This window comes from Phascolarctos cinereus, unplaced genomic scaffold, assembly GCF_003287225.1.
Source record: "Phascolarctos cinereus isolate Bilbo 61053 unplaced genomic scaffold, phaCin_HiC Scaffold_2;HRSCAF=192, whole genome shotgun sequence".
Taxonomy (NCBI): Eukaryota; Metazoa; Chordata; class Mammalia; order Diprotodontia; family Phascolarctidae; genus Phascolarctos; species Phascolarctos cinereus.
The window spans coordinates 137,514,722-137,533,847 of NW_027555625.1; the positions used below are offsets into that span (position 1 = coordinate 137,514,722).

The following is a 19,126-nucleotide window of genomic DNA, read 5'->3' on the forward strand; positions in this document are numbered from 1 at the left end:
AAGTCATTGGAAAGGCTGGAACAAAAGCCTGAGTTTTGCTGGTTGTCACTCTGGTCCCTTGATAATACTTTGTATTGTGGGAAGAATGTTGAAAATAATTTGTCATCTGTGAAAAATAACAATATCGCAAACTACATTTATTATGGTGCTTCAAGTTTTGCAAAAAATGTTTTATGTGTATTATCTCATTCGAGTTTCACCATGACTCTGTGAGGTAGGCACTGTTATAGGTATTCCTATGTCTGAGGAGACAGAAGCTGAGAAAGATGAAGTGACTTGTTCGGGGTCACTTGGCTAGTAAACATCAGAGGCGCGGGTATCAGTGAACTTCAAATCCAGGGCCCTTTTCATTCCACCACATTTCTAAAATCTAAACATTGTTAATTATTTGATTATTATTTCTATGGCGTTTTGAGATTTGCGAACCTCTTTGAGTATGTTATGCCATTGATTGATTAGATAAAAAACTACAGTAATAGTAGGGAGAGAGATGGTTGAGATTTTTTGACAAGATCTCTGAAAAATTTCTACTACCTATACTTCTTTCCAACTTCCTTTATATACTGAATCACAGACTCAAATCTTCCAGTTGGCAGGGTTCTTTAAGTTCCATCTAGTCCAGTCACCCTCCCCATCTACTTCATTTTCTAGTTCACTAATATCGGCACTGACCTTATTTATGATGCAGATGTGACTCTTACTGATGTCTGGCCCCGTTGAAACCATATCTAGGCCCAGTTGTATATCTGTGAATGAGATTGCCTTAACTCCATTTTGCAGATAAGGAACTTGACAATTTGAAATAGCTTGCCCAGTGAGTGAGGAAAGTTAAGATGGAAAATCCCTTGGTTGATGTTGAAATTCAGATGAGAATTTCTTTCCTAGTCCTACTAACCACAGAACCTTAGTATGTAAGTAAGAGACATTGGCTCTTGAGCCCATTTTGTCTTAGTCCTTATTAGTGACTTAGTGCTTTATTTAAACTTATCTCTCCTTTGTACAATGACTCGATGCAGTTTAATCTTTAGACCTCAGTTTCCTCAGTTTCCTTATGTGAGAAATGTCAGAACTGGAGCAGGTGTTTTTGAGTCTCTTCCTGGTCCAGAATTTTATAATATTTTGATTGTTTTGGTTTTGATTGGGCATATTTCAAATGATGCCTTCATTGACTTACTCTTCTGTGCTTCTGATAAGCAGACATACTTCCCTCCGTGTTGCCTAGTTGTAGAGTCAAAGAAGCAGAATCATTGTAAAAAATGTATATTTTTAAACTTATTAATTGAAGGGGAGTAATCTATTATATATACAACTAGGTAAGTAGTTTGGAGCCATGTTGTGAAGGGCTTTAAATATCAAAAGAGAAGAGTTTGTATTTGATTTACTAACGTGGAAAACTGTACTTTAGTAAAATCGCTTTGGCCCCTCTGTGGAGGGCCAGTTGGAGAGAGAGAAGACCTGAAGCAGGGGGACCAGTAATACACCATAGTAATAGTTCAGGTGAGAGAGGTGATTCTAATTGTGCACCTATATTTTACTTCCGGAGTTAGCTCAGCACATAGATCCTTTTATGATATCTTTATGAATATGTGTATAATTTCTATCACAACTTTGCTCTTGATTCTCCTTCAACTCTTGTCTTGCTCAGTGGAACCCAAGAACATTTCAAATATTTTCTATTTTTATTTTTTTCAATGGGGTATAGCTGTTTACTTTTCCAACATTATCTGCAGAAAGGAGACATTTCTTGTTTAAAGAAAAAATATCTTTGTTGAGTTTTGATGAATTTTATTTGGAATTTGGTCATTTCCCATTTAGCTAAGGGTACATGTTATGAGATATAAATCTGATAGAGTCTTAGAAGTAAATAGAGCTTTAGAAATCATTTGAATAACATTGTCCCTTATTTTAGATGGGAAAATAGAGGTAACTTTCCTAGGATCACACAGATGGTAGTCTGCCACCTAATTGTACAGTAATGCAATGATTTGTGCCCTGTCAGAATGCTGTGATACATTTTATAACCCATGCCTTGAGGTCATAAACTTCCATGAAATAAGGAAAGCTCATTTCTCATTTTACCCAAATTTAAAATTAATGACTTGGCCTGATCCCGTTCTTTGTGCTTATTAGAAGGACAGTTTATACTTGAGTAAAGGTATTATTTTGAATTCACAGAACATTTATTGTATACCTGCCATGCGCTCTGTAATGCACTAATAAGCATTAGGAATATGATAGTTTTTTGTTTGTTTTGCCATCCACTTATTTTTTTTCTTTTTTTAAATTAATTTATTTTGATTTATCAACAATCACTTCCATAAGCTTTTGAATTTTAAATTTATCTCCCCCTCCCTCTCCAAGACAGCACACAATCTGATACAGGCTATATATATATATATATATATTATATATACGTTCCTATTAAACATATTTTCACATTAGTGATTAAACATATTATCTCATTTGGTCCTCACAACAAGCCTGGGAGGTAGGTGCTGTTTTTGTCACCATTTTATGGATGAGGAGCCACTGAGTCACCGAGCTGACTCTGTTTTCTTTTCCAGTATTTTTGCCCTGAGTCCCTAAATCCTGACTTCAGCTTAAGCATTAGACCCTCCCTCATCTCCCCAGCTCCTAGTCCTTCCCCTCCTCAAATGACCTTGTATTTATTTTGTATATACTTATATATGTGTGTGTTGTCCTGACAGAATGCGAGTTCATTGAGGGAAGGAATTGTTTTATATTTGGTTTTGAATTTCCGTTTTTAAACACACTGCATAAAATAGAGTAGGTGTTTATATATTGATTGATTGATTGCCTGGTTTTTCCTTGGCTGGGCCCTGCTACCTGGATTTCTGACTACCTCCTAGTTTTAATTTTTAGTACAGTTATGTGCCTTCATCCCAGGTCACTGCCCTAGTCCTAGACTTCCAGTACCACTGTGATCCATAGTTTCTTTTTTTTTTTAATTTTAATTTTTAATTTTTTTTTTCCATATGCTTTTGAGTTGAAAATTTTTCTCCCTTTTCCTCCCCCCCCACCCTCCCCAAGATGGCGCACAATCTGACATAGGCTCTACATTTACATACCCATTAAACATATTTTCACATTAGTGAAGTTGTAAGTAAAAATTAAAACCAATAGAAGGAACCATCAGAAAGAGGAAACAAAACTCAACAGAAGGTAAAAATAAGTGAGAGCGATTCGACTTCCAGAGTTCTTTCTTTGGATGCCATCCACTTATTAAGGAGAAAGGAGAGAGATTTGATGTCAGGGAGCAATTTTTTTTTCTCATGAAAAGTAATTTGATTTAATTTATCTTACTTTCCATTTCATAATCAGTGTGTATAATGTATATTCTTAAATTTGAAATTGTTTTATTATTGTAATTTATGCCTTAGTTCTTCGAACCCAATTCCATCACGTCAACACTATTTAATAAGTGCGATGATGAAAGTTAAAGGCATGAGGGTGAATTCCCTATTGGGAAGGCCTAGTCAGCTGCCAGCTTCAATGTTTGTTTTGTCTTTGTCCCCCAGGATCATAGACGTATTAATTCAATTTATTGTAGGAAAAGGGCAAAGCTTAAGGCTTTTGATTTAACCTCTCACGTGAAAAGCCTTCCATTTACTGTGTTAGAAAAAGATTGACAGGCACCAAACTCATACCATTCCAAGTCTGGAGCTAAGCTCTAACTAACCCTGACTTCAGATTCCCTTCAAGACATATAATACATATTTATAATATCAAAAAATCTTAAGGATAGAATAGTAGTTGTAGTATCAGTATATGTTAATTGCACAACTACATAATGACAAAAATAAGTAATGCTTTTCAGTGAAATTATCTTTTATTAATCACAATAGCAATATTCATACATCTGTATTTGGCTTGCTTAAGGTACATTTGCTTGTTCATAGCTTCATGAACCTTTTGACAAAATCTCTAGGCCCTCTAAGCTAGGAACCACTGAGTGAGCTATGGTATTTTTCTTCTGGTATAGTACAGTTGGCACCTGGCAGTGGAACTTGGTAGTTTAGAAAGCTGCTTTGGAAAAGAGCAGTTATTTCCGTCTTCAGGAAGCCCTGGTCCAATGTTGCAAGGAGACAAAAGCTTATAGAAGTTTCACACAGTGTTGTGATGAAGTATGGAGGTTGGAGTGGTGTGGAAGTTGGAGTGGATGGGCTAGCTAGGTTGGTGTGAGTCAGCAGTGTGGCGTGGCCACCAAAACAGCTAATTCAGTCTCAGAATGGTCGATAGCAGCTTAGTGGCTAGAGCAAGGGAGGTTATAACCCCATGGAATCCTGCCTCTTTTCAGACCAGATCTTTAATACCATTTTTAGTCTTGGCTGCCACATTATGAGTATTCCTAGAAGGGATAGATGAGAATAGTAATAATAATAATAATAGTAATAATAACAGCCAACATTCATATAGTACTTATTATTCACCAGGAACTTTGCTTGGTTCTTTACAAATATTGTCTCATTTGATCCTCATAACAACCTTGGAAGGTAGGTGCTATTATTAATCCCCATTCTACAGATGAGGAAATTGAGGCAGCCAGTTTCAGTGACTTGCCCAGGGTCACCCATCTAGTAAGTGTCTGAGGCCAGATTTGGACTCAGATCTTCCCAGCTCCAGGCCCAGTGCCTTATCCACTGCTTCACTTAGCTGGGTCAGAATGTTGAAGGGATTTTGAATTGTTAACTACGAGATTGAGTTTAGTTTTCACAGTTCACTTCAACCAACATCTATGAAGTACGTACGAGGTACTCTGAGCACATAGTATAGGTTAGAGGGTGAAGGTAGGGGTGCTCTTAAGAAGCTTTCCTTCTACTAGGAAGTTATAACATGTATATAAATAAGTAAAACCAGAGTTATATACAGTTTCAAAAAGGAGAGTGTACTAGTGATAGGGTGAAGACCTCATGTAGGAGATGTCACTTTAGGTATGAATATAACAGTAATAATAACTAGCGTTTATATATTGCTTGAAGTTTTGCAAAGTGCTTAACAGATGTCCCAATTGAGCATCTCAATAGCCCTGTAAAGGAGGTGCGGAGAAGAGTTAAATGGCTTGCCCGGGGTTACCTCACTAGTGACTGCCTGAGACAGGATTTGAACTCAGAAATTCGTGACTCTAAATCCATTCATTGCTCTCATTTTGTCTAACCTCCTTTGAAGGAAGCCAGTGATTATTTGAGGTAGACGGATGGGAGAGCACTATAGACATAGGGGAACGTTTGTACAAGGAACCAAAGATGAAAGTTGGGGTGAGGAAAAGCTTGTAGGTAAATTCAGCTGTAATAGAGAACATCAGAAGGGAAATAATACAAAATGAGACCAGAAAGGTAGATGGTAGCAGACCTAAAAATGTGAGGCTGAAGAGTTTACGTGCTATCCTGTAGGCAAGAGAGAATCATTAAAGATTTCTGGGCAGGAGGTGACATGATTGAATGTTTATCCTAAAGAGGGGAGCTTTTAGCTGCAGGACCCAGTAACTATCTTGAGACATTTAAAATTTTGTCAAAGAGGGATTACGTCTACTTGGTCCCAATTTGGCAAAATTAGGACCAGTGAATGGAAGGTGGCTGTTAGTAGACTCGTTTTTAGCTCAGTAGTCAGAGTAATTTGTTAGCAATTAGAATTGTCCCCAAAATAGCATAGTCTGCCATGGGAGATGGTAAGTAGCACTCAGTGTTGAAAGGCCTTCCCCATTCCAGATGCCTTCTTGGGCAAGGCTCTGGACAAGAAGGTAGCCTAAAGAGTATTTAGTGGGGCAGCTAGGTGGTGCAGTGGATAGAGCACCAGCCCTGAAGTCAGGAGGACCTGAGTTCAAATCTGACCTCAGACCAAACCCTTGACACTTGCTAGCTCTGTGAGCCCGGCAAGTCACTTAACCCCAATTGCCATCATCATCATCATAACAATAATAATAATAAAGGAAAAAAGGAGTGCTTAGTGCCAAGTACTTTGTATTTAGGCTTAATGCTTCTAGTCTTAGTTGACATTTTATGGACTGAGACTAGAGAAGGGGAAAGGACTCTAGGGAGAAGTTCCCAGGTTTGAGTTTCTAGACCAGACTAAGGAGATTCTGCATCAGACATTATGAGGAGACTGAGCTAACAGGATATGGGGGGAAAAAAGAAAGAGTATGAGAGAAGAATTAAGAAGTCTGGCTTCTAGTCCAGGTTCTTTCACTAGTTAGAGCTTAGTAAGTTATAGCTTCTCCAAGGCCTCAGTTTTCTAATCAGTAAAATGGTTAACAGTGCCTTAACCTAAGCAATTGGATGGTGGTGGAAAGGACTTTAGACTTGGAATTAGGGATGACCTGGATTTCAGCCTAGGTCTGATATTCGCTAACTGGATGGCCCTGGAAAACTCATTTAACCCTTCCATCAACAAAATGGAGATAGTAAGACTTTATTATAAACCTCACAGGGTTTTTATGGTTAAAGCATTTTCCTTTCTTATAGGCCATTTGTGAGGAAAACACTTTGTAGAGAGTACTTAAAGAATCATATAAATGTGAGAATTATTGTTGTTATTATCAGTGTTATTATGAGAGTACAAGAGTCAGTAAACATTTATTAAGCACCTACTGTGTGCCAGGTACTGTGCTGAGTGCTGGGGACATTCGATAGCTTCTGCTCTCAAGGAGCTCTTAAATCTAATGGGGTAAAACAAAACATAGTAAGAAATTAAAAGGGGGAGAGGAGACATGTTCACAGAAGTCATAAAATCTAAGAGGCTGGGGTTGGAAATGATCTGAGAACACGTGAATTTCAGAACTAATTTTATCTTGATGAGTTATTAGCTCATTAATAATGAATTATATCATTAACCACAGTTACACTTGTTAGTGTTGAGTTATACTATTAACAATAATAACTAGTGCTTTACAATTATTATCTCAACTGATCCTCAGAACAACCCTGGCAAGGTAGTTGCTGTTATTATTTCCATTTTACAGTTGAGGAAACAGAGGCAGAGAGCTATAAGTGACTTTCTCAGGGTCACACAGCTACTAAGTGTCTGAGGCCGGATTTTGAATTCAGGTCCTCCTAACTCCAGGCCCAGTACTGTATCCACTGCACCACTTCACTGCCTGTTATCTTAAATAAATTTGCTACAAACACAACATTATGAACCTTATTGGTCAAGTTACTTGTAATTACTAGTCATCTGTTAGGAAGAAAGAAATACACTAATGTTATAGGGATACTAATAATGCATTACGTTTTACATAACATTTATTAGACATGGTAGGGGGCAGTACTTTAAAAGCAATGTTAGTTTCCTCCATTTGGGTCATAGAGTACACCAGTGCAGAGTCCAACCCCATCCTCAGGAAGCATGATCTTCTTGAGACACTGTGTAGTGCCCCCCAACTCTCCCAAGTTTCTGCTGGATCTCTCTGAATTTAGCTAGATCGACCCTCGGAGTGATACAATCCCTTTTGTTAAGTCAAGACTCAGAACTTTCTTTCCCAGTGCAGGTAGAGTTTGGTTCTTGCCCAATCTTCTGTTCTCTTGGGGAAAAGCCTTATGGAACCAAGTATTACTGTGGAATTGATGGAAGACTTTAATATCTTAGGTGTAATTTTTAATTATTGGTGATGAATTATGTCAACACTTAAATGAATATGAATATTTTGTAATTAACTAATGAAATCATTTATTATATAATTTCATTTATATAAATATGAATATGGCTACATATTCATCACACCCCCATAAATAATAAATAAACATATCTATGGGAATATAAATACAGCAGTCATGTAATTCCACTAAAATAACACAGAATATTAATGCATTTGCATAAATAAATATATATATAAGTGCAAATTTATTCCTCATACCCACATATAATGATAAGTAATCATATCTGTAAAAATATAAATAAGGTAGATACATATAATTCCATTAAAATAATTCAGAGTATTAAAAATAATTGATGGTGGTTCTTAAGGTGCTAGGTGCTCTCTGTTCCAAAGCTAGATCACTGTAATATAGTTGTTCAATAAATAATACTGTTTGGAAAATAATGACAAATATCTTGCTGAAGTACATTTATTGAATATAATTTTTCATGATATATTTGTTTACCACAAATAAAGTAATTCAGTCACATAGCTGACTGAGAAATCTAGAGAACATAAAACTCTTCTTCATTTATTGTTTGTTTTATCTGATTCATCAGAGCAAAATATAACCTTGAAGTCTTTCTTCAAAGTGCCTCTCTCCTTGATAAAAAGTTTACGAGATTTCACGATAGATGTGATTATAGAAGTAACATTATTTAACAATCTGCTGACTGTTGACATCCAGAAAGATGTTCTACTGGGAGAAATACAAAGAAATTTATTACTCTCATAAGGTCCAAGGAAAAGAGTTTTTTATCAATGGTGAGGTCCACCAAATACTGATAGTACTAATAATCCCTGAGACACATTACAGAGTCTCCTTTGTTATATATACCAAAGCTTTAAAAATAATAGTTTAGCCATCAACAAATAAATAAAAATAAATAAATAAGACAATTAATAAAATAAATTAAATAATAAACCCTGCCACCAGAGATGTGCTAGTAAATGTTTTAATACCCAGCTCTCTGGAAAGATGCACCTTTAAATTTAATCCCCATTGTTAATTATTTCTTTATCACTTAAGTCTAGGCAATCAATACAATGAATCAAACCCTCATTTGTAGCATTTGCTGATTTCTAAGATGTAAATGCTTACACTGACAATTTAACAATCAGCTTTTGCAAATAGATTGGAACTGGCTCTAGCACATTGCTGCCTGCTTCTTAACATATATACATACATGTTTTATACACACACACACACACACACACACAACACACACAGAGGTCTTGTGACCCTGGGCAAGTGGCTTAGTTTTAGCAAGCACCATTACTTTTGGTGAGTGACAGTTTATACACCAATAAGATGACACATCCCATCTTATTTAAAACACACACACACACACACACACACACACACGCACACAATTCTGTACTGCTTTAAGGTTTACAGAGTGCTTTTATTTCCTCACAACTTTTTGAGATAAATAATGCCTATACTAATAGCATCATTTTATAAATAAGGAAACTGATACTCAAAAAGTTTAAGGGACTTAGTCTAAGCTCACATAGCATCAGACCTAGGGTTTCCATACAGGTCTCCTGACTTCTGTAGTGCTCAGAGTTCTGAACGGGTTTGTGAGGAAAATTGAAGATTTCCTACTATTTTGCCTGCAAAATAGCAAAAATGAGAAACAGATACAGAGAGTCAGAAACCAAGAATATATATGATAGAGATGTAATTATCTGTTGAAATATGTAACAAAAGTACATTTTCTTTAGTTGCGAGAGGGAAGGCTGTATCATGAACATTAGTCAAAGGGTAAAAGTGTAATTCTAAGAGAAAAGCATTCAACTTGAGCTCAGTTTCTTCTGTCAAACCTCTCCCCCACCAACAGCAAAAGCTATCTACAAAATGAAATCTTAAGAGAATTCCTAATTCTTGAATGTCCTTTTGATAGATTTGCTTAAGAAACCTGTTTTGTCTCTTTCTGCTAGACGTAGAGATGAGTAAAATGTCAGAGATTAAAGGATGGCGCTTATCAGAAACTTCCCATCATGTCCCACCCTTTTCCTCAATGTCACTTACATTGTCAGATTTTAGAGAAGTCAGTAGTTAAATAGCAAACCAGGTACCATCTCCCTCAGTCCTTTATTGCCAGAAAATAACTGATAACTGGTTCTGACAGTGTTCCTCATTGGACAGTCAGTCTGGACACCCACCACTGCCTGGACAGAGTTGCTAGCTTAATAATATCTTCAGAATTCTTAAGGTGGATAGTGATATGGCATTCTGCTTCTTGTTTTCGCCTTTAATTCTGATTCTCCTTTCCTTTGTGGATATATCACACAGGGAAGAGACAGCAAAGCAACCCAAGATTTCACACCCTCTACTTTCCTTTCTATTTTTTCCCAACCTTTTTTCCCTTCTTCCTTTTTTTTTTGTTTCTTTCTCTCTTCTAGTATGCTCCTTATCCCCACAATCTGTGATAAATAGAGTTTGAATTAAGGTAAGACAAAAGCTATCTGAATCTCTCTCCTCCCAGTACACATACATATGCACATGCACACACATTGTTCAAGGCTATTACAGATACTGGCTTACTATAAAGATTGGGCTTCCCAGGTAAAAATCCTAGCAGTCTAGAGTGGGCAAGACAGTGAGCCCCCTGTCTCATTTATAAAAGGAACTTATAAATATCCATCTTTAACCATTTTCAGTAATATTTTTTTCATAGAACAGTTTTTTTCTCTTTCTTTAGCCACTTAGAAAATTACCATTCCTTGTGAGCTTAGGCTTAGCACTATTAAATATTTACATTTCCAGTGGAATTATGTTTTTTGGTCTGCTTATTTGGCTCTTAATTTATAAGAACTAGTAATGAAAATCATGGTGTACAATCTTTGCTGTGCCATCAGATCAGCTATCTAATCCAGTTCTTCTCAAAGTGTGGTCCAGGGACATATAGGGGGTCCACAAGGTCAGAGCTATTTTTGTAATAATACTAAGGTGATCAGATTTCAAATGCAGAAAATATCAGTAGATGTAACCCAAATAAACAGAAGTTCTTTGGGATTCTCAACCATTTTTTCATTTCATTTTCTTTTCTTTTTTTTTCTCAATTACATGTAAACAAAAATCTTTAACATTCATTTTTTAAAATTTTGATTTTCTATACCTCCTTCTTTCCACACCTCCCTCTTTGAGAAGGCAAGCAATTTGATATAGATTACAGATGTGTAGTCATGCAAAAACATTTCCATATTAGCCATATTGCAAAAGAAATGACCAAAAAAGCAAAAATAATAAAGAAAGTAAAAAAAAAAGTATGCTTCACTCTGCATTCATACATCCTCAGTTCTTTCTCTGGAGGTGGATAGCATGTTTCATCCTAAGTTATTCATCCTAATATTGTGTTGCTGAGGACAGTTAGGTTATTCACTGTTGATGATCATACAGTATTGCAGTTACTGTGTACAATATTCTCCTGGTTCTGCTCATTTCATTTTGCAACAGTTCATGGATTTCTGTTAAAAAAAAACTACTAGAAAACATAGGAATAAATGGACTTTTGTTAGAGTGATAAGTATCACATATTTAAAGCCAATAACATTATGCGTAATGGAGATAAACTAGAGTCCTTTCCAGTGAAATCAGAGATGAAATAAAAATGTCCATTGATACCACTTCTATTTAATACAGAACTAGATATGCTGACTGTACTAATAAGGCAAGAAAAAGAAATTGAGGGAATAAGAATAGGTAAAGAAGCAAAATTATATGATGATGATATGATGATATACTTAAGCCTTGCATAGAACTAAAAAATGAATTAAGATAATTATTTCAGGATGTAAAATAAGTCCTTTCCAATCATCAGCATTTCTGTATAACACCAATAAAACACAGTAAGAAGAAATAGAGAAATTCTGTTTAAAATGACTAAAGAAGGGCATAAAATACTTGGGAATCTACCTACCAAGATTCACAGAAGAATTATATGTATATATACATATATATAATACACACACACACACAGACACACACACACACACACACACATATACCACTGTTTTCAGAAATAAAGACAAACTTAAATAATTGGAAAAATATTAATTTCTTATGGGTAAAATAAGTAACAGTACCATCTAAGTTAATTTACTTATTCAATGCCAGATGTGGTGGCTCCACTGTCATTGATGGAGAAAATAGATTTTTAGAGAAATCTGGGCAGACCTTTTCTATTTTCTACCTATTTGTTTTCCTCTTTTCAGGCACCCTTAAATGAATCTTGGGATGATATGGCTTAGTTGGGTCTCTCACTAAGCTTTTTGTAAATATCTTCCCTTTATTGCAATACATTATTCCACAGTGTTCTACCACTTCCCTCTTTAAGATTTTACAAATGAATGTATATTTTAAATCAGGTTTGCCTTTGACTGCCTTATCTCTTTGCTTGACAAGGAGATGTTTGCTGGCTGAGACAGTATCTAAGCTTTTCTGGTCTTCTTGTTGTGGTGATTGTTTTATATTGGGCAGTCTACCTTAGGTAATGGTGATAATTTGTGTTTGATATTTTTTGCTTCATCCATTTTCCTTCTTTTTTTTTTTTCAACCCCATAAGTGTTTTTTCCCATTAGGTAGGGTTGAAGATCCCTCAATTTTATGCCATACCTATGCATTTTAATTCTAATTTGCATTTAATTTTCAGAATGTACCTAATTCCCATCTTGGGAGAGATGGAAGCATATGGGTATGGAACACTATATATAATGTCAAACTTGGTTCATGTATTAATTTCCTAAACTAACTGTATTTTCCTCCTCTGGTCTTTGTTATAAGAGATGGCATTCTGGATGGTAAAAGGCATATGTTTGGATATGATAGTTTTGTGAAAACAAAAGATAAATTTTTTTTAAATTATATTTATTTTGATCTTTACTTCAAGAAGACAGTGGCCTGACTACATAGAGCTGATATGGAAATAACTCTTGCATCATTTCCAATCAGTTAAAATAGAATTAATTCCATTTTTATGATGTTAGTAAACATTTAAGTGCATGTTATATTCCTGGAACTGTGTTAAGTGCTGGGGATACAAAAAGAGATAAAAACAGCCCCTGCGTTCAAGGCGCTTACAATCTAATGATTATAATCATTAGATATTGATAATGTTAGGTGGTGCTTGTCATGTCCAGTGGTTCTCACCTTTCTTTTTGGAGAAAGATTCATAATACGTAATCATGAATATTGTGTACAGGATGTTCCAGAATTCTTAGTGCAGTTTTAAGCTTGAATAGCTTTTTAAGTACAAAATGCACACATGCACATGTACATTCATATGTGTTATATTTACACATAAAATATCCACACAAGTAGATGGGGAGAGGGAGAGAGAGAGAGAGAGAGAGAGAGAGAGAGAGAGAGAGAGAGATGGATGGATGGATGGATGGATGGATGGATGGATGGATGGATGAAGTAGGTAGGTAGGTAGATAGAATAGATAGATAGATAGATAGATAGATAGATAGATAGATAGATAGATAGATAGATGGATGGATGGATGGATGGATGGATGGATGGATGGATGGATGGATAGATAGATAGATAGATAGATAGATAGATAGATAGATAGATAGATAGATAGATAGATAACCTACTAGCTTTTGGTCTTTCTTGATTTTTTACTCCTGAAGCATATTTTCCAATATGTTTCTTACCCTTCTTTCCCATATCCACCACTGCATTGAAGTCATTATTAAAGAATGTGCTAATTTAATTGAAGGTTCTAAACTGGTTTCTTCTAGAATTTACATATCTTCTGATGCTCTGAAAAAGATGTTGGTCCATAAGTTGCAGATGCCTGCACAATGGGTTTGGGTGTGTGTGTGTGTGTGTGTGTGTGTGTGTGTGTGTGTGTGTGTGTGTTTTGCTGGTGTTTATTATGAGTACTTCAATATTAGGTGACCAACTATCCATGAACAGAAAGTGGTATTTCTTATTGCCTTTGGATTCACGTCACATTCAGCGTTCCCAGCCTCTTTACTTCTTTCAGGGAGAACATCTGAGCCCAACTTTAGCTTCAGTCTCCTCTTCATTTTTGGTTTCATTCATAGGGAGAAGCTTAAGATTGACATGATTCTGTTCCTTCAATAATATGACAATTCACTGGCCTGTTCACTAGATAAGGATCTCATATTTTACAGTACCTGACAACCAAATTAATGTGAATAGACAGACTGTATGACCCTTAGCACCCTCTTTCTCCTTATCTACCACCTAGTCAACATCACTGCAAAAGCTGTATTTTTCTTTAGGAAGACTAGATGATTCCAACTCTAAAATCTTGTGATTCCTATGAAAGTCTGAGTCTCTCACTACGGCAGTTTCTGATTTCTGTCACATTTAAAAAATTATATATACCCTATTCAATGATCATTAACCTGGTAGATTCTGGCTTAAAAAAAAACCTTAGATTGTATTCATCACTTCTTTATTTATAGTTAAAATGCTCTGAGTTTAGTGGAGGGCAATATAATTTTCAAAGTATGAATTATCTTGGCTAAAGAGAGAGTTAAGTGCCACGCTTATTAAGCCCCAAATGCAATGAGCAGTGGCCATTTTTTTCATCAGTAGCAAACATCTATGATTGGGGTTCACTTCTGCTTTTCCCTGTTTAAAGGAAGAATATGAAACGGCATTAGCTAATGGCTTCGTGGTCTTTGCTTTGTGTTTTTTTATACAGGATGAGTACAAACCAGAAAAGGCTTTGTCTGAAGATGACTTGAAGAATGCAGTGAGTGTGCATCACGCGCTGGCATCAAAGGCCACAGACTATGAGAAGAAACCAAATGTGCTGAAACTCAAAACAGCCGACTGGAGGGTCTTGCTGTTTCAAGCCCAGTATGTATGGGGGTTGGGCAGAGGGGCTGGGAGCGAGCGGTTTTCAGTTTAAGAAGTTTGATTACTATTAATCATTGCATTCATGTACTACTTAATAATTCTCAAAGTGTTTTCACGTGCATTTATCTCAAGTAACCTTCACAGCCATTCTTGGAGGATTCTAAGGAAATTTTTGTTAGCCCCACTTTACAGAGAGAGAAAGAATCTTGCCCAAGGTCCCTAAAAGAGCTGAAACTGGAATCCAGGTTTTTGATACTCAGTCCCATGTTTCTTCTGCTACAATATGCAGATTTATTCTGTCTCTACTTATATTTTATCTCGGGAAGACTGAGTTCAAAAGCTGTAGTTATTTCTCTTCCTATAGACTAATGCTTCTCTGACTTGGGGAAGTGGGGAAATAGGTTTTATGACTTGAGTGATTAAAGAAGAGAGCCCAGAAAAGAATTGGCAAAGCTAAATCCATCAGACAGCAAGCATTTATTAAGTACTTAATATTTGCCAGGTGCTGTGTTAAAGACAGAAGTCAGTCTGTGCCCTCAAAGAGCTTGCATTCTGATGGAGGAGACATTATACATGTATGAGAGGACATATGTATAAGTACACAGAGAGTATATACAACATGAATGCAAGCAGGGAGGGCATTCCAAGTATGGGACTCAGCCTGGGATGATGCAGATTTGGGAGGTGCTGGAGCATCATGAGTATGAAATAGTGAATCAGCCAAAATGGCTCCTTTGCTGAATGTGTAGAGCAGAGTAATGTGTAAGGATATGTGAAAGGCTGAATCATGTAGAGATTTAAATGCCAATAGAGTTTATGTATGATCCTAGCACTAATAAGAAGTACTTGAGTTTATTAAGTGAGGCAGATGCGACATGGTCAGAGCTGGGCTTTAGGAAAATCATTTTATTGGCTCTGTGATGCATGGGTTGGAGTGAGGAAAGGCTTAAGATAGAAAGAACCATTGCAATAGACAAGAGGTAATGAGGACCTACAATATGGTAGTGGCTGTGTGAGTGGAGAAGAGGGGGATACATATGAGAAATACTGTAGAAATAGAAATGGCAAGATTTGGCAACTGATGAGAAGTGTGTGGGGGGGTGAGAGTGAGGAATTGAGTGATGACATTATGAATAGGGGTGAATGGAAAGGTAGTGCTTGCCTTAACAGTAATAGGGAAATTGAGAAGAGTAGTTGGTTTGGGGGAAAAGATAATGTGTATTGTTTTGAACGTGTGGGGTTTAAGGTATCTTTGGCCGGTCTGTTGGTGTGATGTCAATGGGACAGCCATTTCAAGACGCCTACTATATTGGCAGCTGTTTTGTGAGATTAGAGCTCAGGAAAGAGATTAAGTCTTGATATGTAGACCTGTGAGATTTGTGCATAGGGGAGCTGATGAGGCCCCAGGACAGAGTCTGGGGTACACTCAAAATTAATGGTCATGATATGGGTGATGATCCAGCAAAGGAAACAGAAAGAATGGTTCACCAGGCAGGGAGAAAAACAGAAAAGATGAATGTCACAAAAGCCCAGGGAGGAGAGTATCTGGCAGGAAAGGATGGCTAAGATTGCCACACGGTGCAGAGAGGTAAGAAAGGATAAGGACTGAGAAAAGGGTATTAGTTAGAGCTAACGCTAAAAGAATCACCATAGGAGAAGGAAGAGAAAATGTTTAGGTAGGGAAGTAGACTCGATTCCTAATTAAAGGGGGAGCCAAAGTCGTCCTGGAGGACTTCCATATGTAGCAGTGGTGGGTTCTACACATAAGGGAGTGTAGAGCAGTCTGTGAATATTCTGTACTTGAGAAGTAAGGATTTTTGGATTTTGAAAAAGGGAAGTGAGATTTTAAAAAGGAATGAAGTCAACCAAAACTTTGTCAACTAAAGCAGTGTCAAGATCATGAGAGTAGTGAATGCCAGAGTATCATTGTCTTGGGGCTCATGGAATTTGACTTAGCCAAGATTCAAGATTGCCAACTTTGGGGGAGAGGGTATTGCTTTTATATTTTTTTTGTCTCATGACCCCCTCTGGCAGTGAAGTCTGGGGATCCCTTCTCAGAATAATGGTTTTAAATGAATAAAATACTTAGTATTACAAAATAAACCGATTGTATTTAAATACAGTTATCAAAATGTTTCTTTTTTAAAAAAATCCCGCAGTACTAAGCAAAGAACCCCAGTTATACAGAAAGAGGTATTACCGAAAGATTTGGGATAGTGAGGGAATGGAAGGAGTGAGGAGTGAGAGGAAGGAATTTCTCTACAGCATTTTACTGAAATGAGATAAGCTAGACAAGATTGAAAGACATCCACGGGCTAATAATGGTATTCTGAAGAGCAAGACCGATGTAAAAAACTTTTGTTTTAAGCCACATGCTTAGTCACCAATGAGAATGAAGCAGGAATTGGGGATCATCTAGTTTAGAAATAACCTAAAATTTCTTCCATCCTTCACAGGAGCGCAGAAGAAATGGAAGCATGGATCAACATAATTAACTGTGTGGCAGCTGTGTTTTCAGCACCCCCATTTCCAGCAGCTATTGGCTCCCAGAAGAAGTTCAGCCGTCCACTTCTTCCAGCTACAACAACAAAATTGTCACAGGTAGATAAAAGTAAAAGTAACACTTGTTGGAGGAAGTAAGAGTTGTCTTTTAGATGTTCTTCATGACTGAAAAATTCAAGTTTCCTGAGTATTCAGGATTTATCTCCTTTTCTACAATAAAACTGAAAAATGAATGTCTTGTGTGCCTAAGTTAGCCATCATTCAGTACAACTAGGTCTTGATTAATGATTAACGAAGCCTAAGAAGTTGTCTCATGTATTCAGATTTGTACAATTAGAAGATATAATAACATAAACTGGTAATTGTTTCCAGCCAAAGAGAAGTGTACAGAGCAAATTCAAATAATGCTACCACTTCACAGAATTTGTTATTTACCTTCAATGGGATGTAGCTGTATTCCATTTCATTGATGTGGGTATTCTCTGGCCTACTGCAAATCACAGAACTTAATTATAAGGTTTCATGAATGGCCATGGCCAAAATTCATCACCTGGTAGCCAGTGTTCTGATAGTGAATGTCATTTCACCTAACTAGGTTGGCCATCAGGCAGAAGTCCATCACCATATCTATTACTATCTTGGTGGGTACAACCAGAGCTTGTGTTCCATTGGCCTAGTAGTTGGTAACCCAAGGTCACCTCCACCCTGTGGAATAGAATCTAATTAGGGTTTTAGTGGATGATATTGTCATTAACATTTATATTAGCAATGCCCTTTCAAAATAGCAATAATAAAACTAGATAATATGCTTTAGGAAACAGAAATAGACCCCAAAAATTACCATGTTAGTAAGGCAAGATAGATGTCATTTGGTGTTATCTTCTGTACACAGCAGTGGTTTCCAACCTTACTGAATGGAAAGACCCCTTTTTTACATAAAAATATTTCCAAGAGCCTCACATGGTAACAGTTGTACTGATAATATCAGTTCATTATCATTTAGTCAAGAAGTTTTTATTAAGCACCTTCTGTGTTCCAGGTACTCTGTTAGCAATAGGGATACAGGTTTTAAAAAATGAACCAATCCCTACTGAGAAGGAGCTTACATTTTAATATGGGAGACAAGTAAATATAAAAATATGTAGCATAAATATAAAGGCAGGTTACCAAAGCATTTATTAAGCACCTGCTGTGTGCAAGGCACTGTGCTAAGGCACCAGAGACATAAAGAAAGTCCCCCAAAATTAAATAAATATAAATATATACAAAATAGTTAAATACAAGGTAGTTTGAGAAGGAGACCATTAGTAATTGGAGAGACTAGGAAAAATATTAATACAATGGAGAGCATCAAGAGGAAGTTGGCCAGGCTGTTGATCATAGGATCATAGATTTATAATTGGAAAGGACCGAAAAGATATCTTATCCAGCCCCTTCCAGCAAAGAATCACAAGTTAGAGCTGGTAAGAGACCATGGAAGCCATGTGGTATAATCCCCTCAATTTACAAATAAGCCAGATGAAAAAAAGGAGATACAATGTGTCAAGGTCATCCAGGTGGAAAATAAACAAAGCTGAAATTTGAGCCTCAGATCTCAGGCTCCACATCCAGGGCTAGGTACCAATTAATAGGAATTACTAATACCCTGAAGTGATCCCATTACTTGAATTAGTACTGGATATTTCCATTGGGCTGGAACCACTTGCCATATTTTATATCATTATAACTTCAAATAGTGCTATTTCAGATACATAGGACCATGTCAGGAGGTTCCTTATTCACATTCATCGGGACCTAGCTACACACCACAACCGCATCATCATTACTTTATGATGATCAACTGAAGAACCCAGGAGTATCTATCTAGAAAGGACAAGACCTAAGAGTTCAGATCCTGTCTCTGACACTCACTAGCTGTGTGACCTTGGGCAAGTTACTTAACCTCTGATTGCCTAGAAGGCAGTTAGATAGCTCAGTAGATAGAGCACTGGACCTGGACTCAGGAAGACCTGAGTTCAAATCCAGCCTCAGACACTTACTAGCTGTGTGACCCTGGGCAAGTCATTTAACCTTCATTTTCCTTAATCTGCTAGAGAAGGAAATGGCAAACCACCCAAAGCACCCGC

The 19,126-nt window shown here is 36.8% G+C and overlaps 1 protein-coding gene across 8 annotated transcripts in view; it reads left to right on the plus strand.

Annotated features, from left to right (window-relative positions):
• Positions 1 to 19,126, plus strand: part of PSD3 (pleckstrin and Sec7 domain containing 3) — a 607,844-nt gene that overhangs the window by 540,452 nt on the left and 48,266 nt on the right. For all 8 annotated transcript variants that reach the window (XM_020969583.2, XM_020969586.2, XM_078149618.1 and 5 more), the window contains 2 exons: positions 14,341 to 14,498; positions 16,955 to 17,099. In XM_020969583.2, coding sequence (XP_020825242.1) covers positions 14,341 to 14,498; positions 16,955 to 17,099 — 303 coding nt within the window. The remainder of the gene's footprint in view (positions 1 to 14,340; positions 14,499 to 16,954; positions 17,100 to 19,126) is intronic.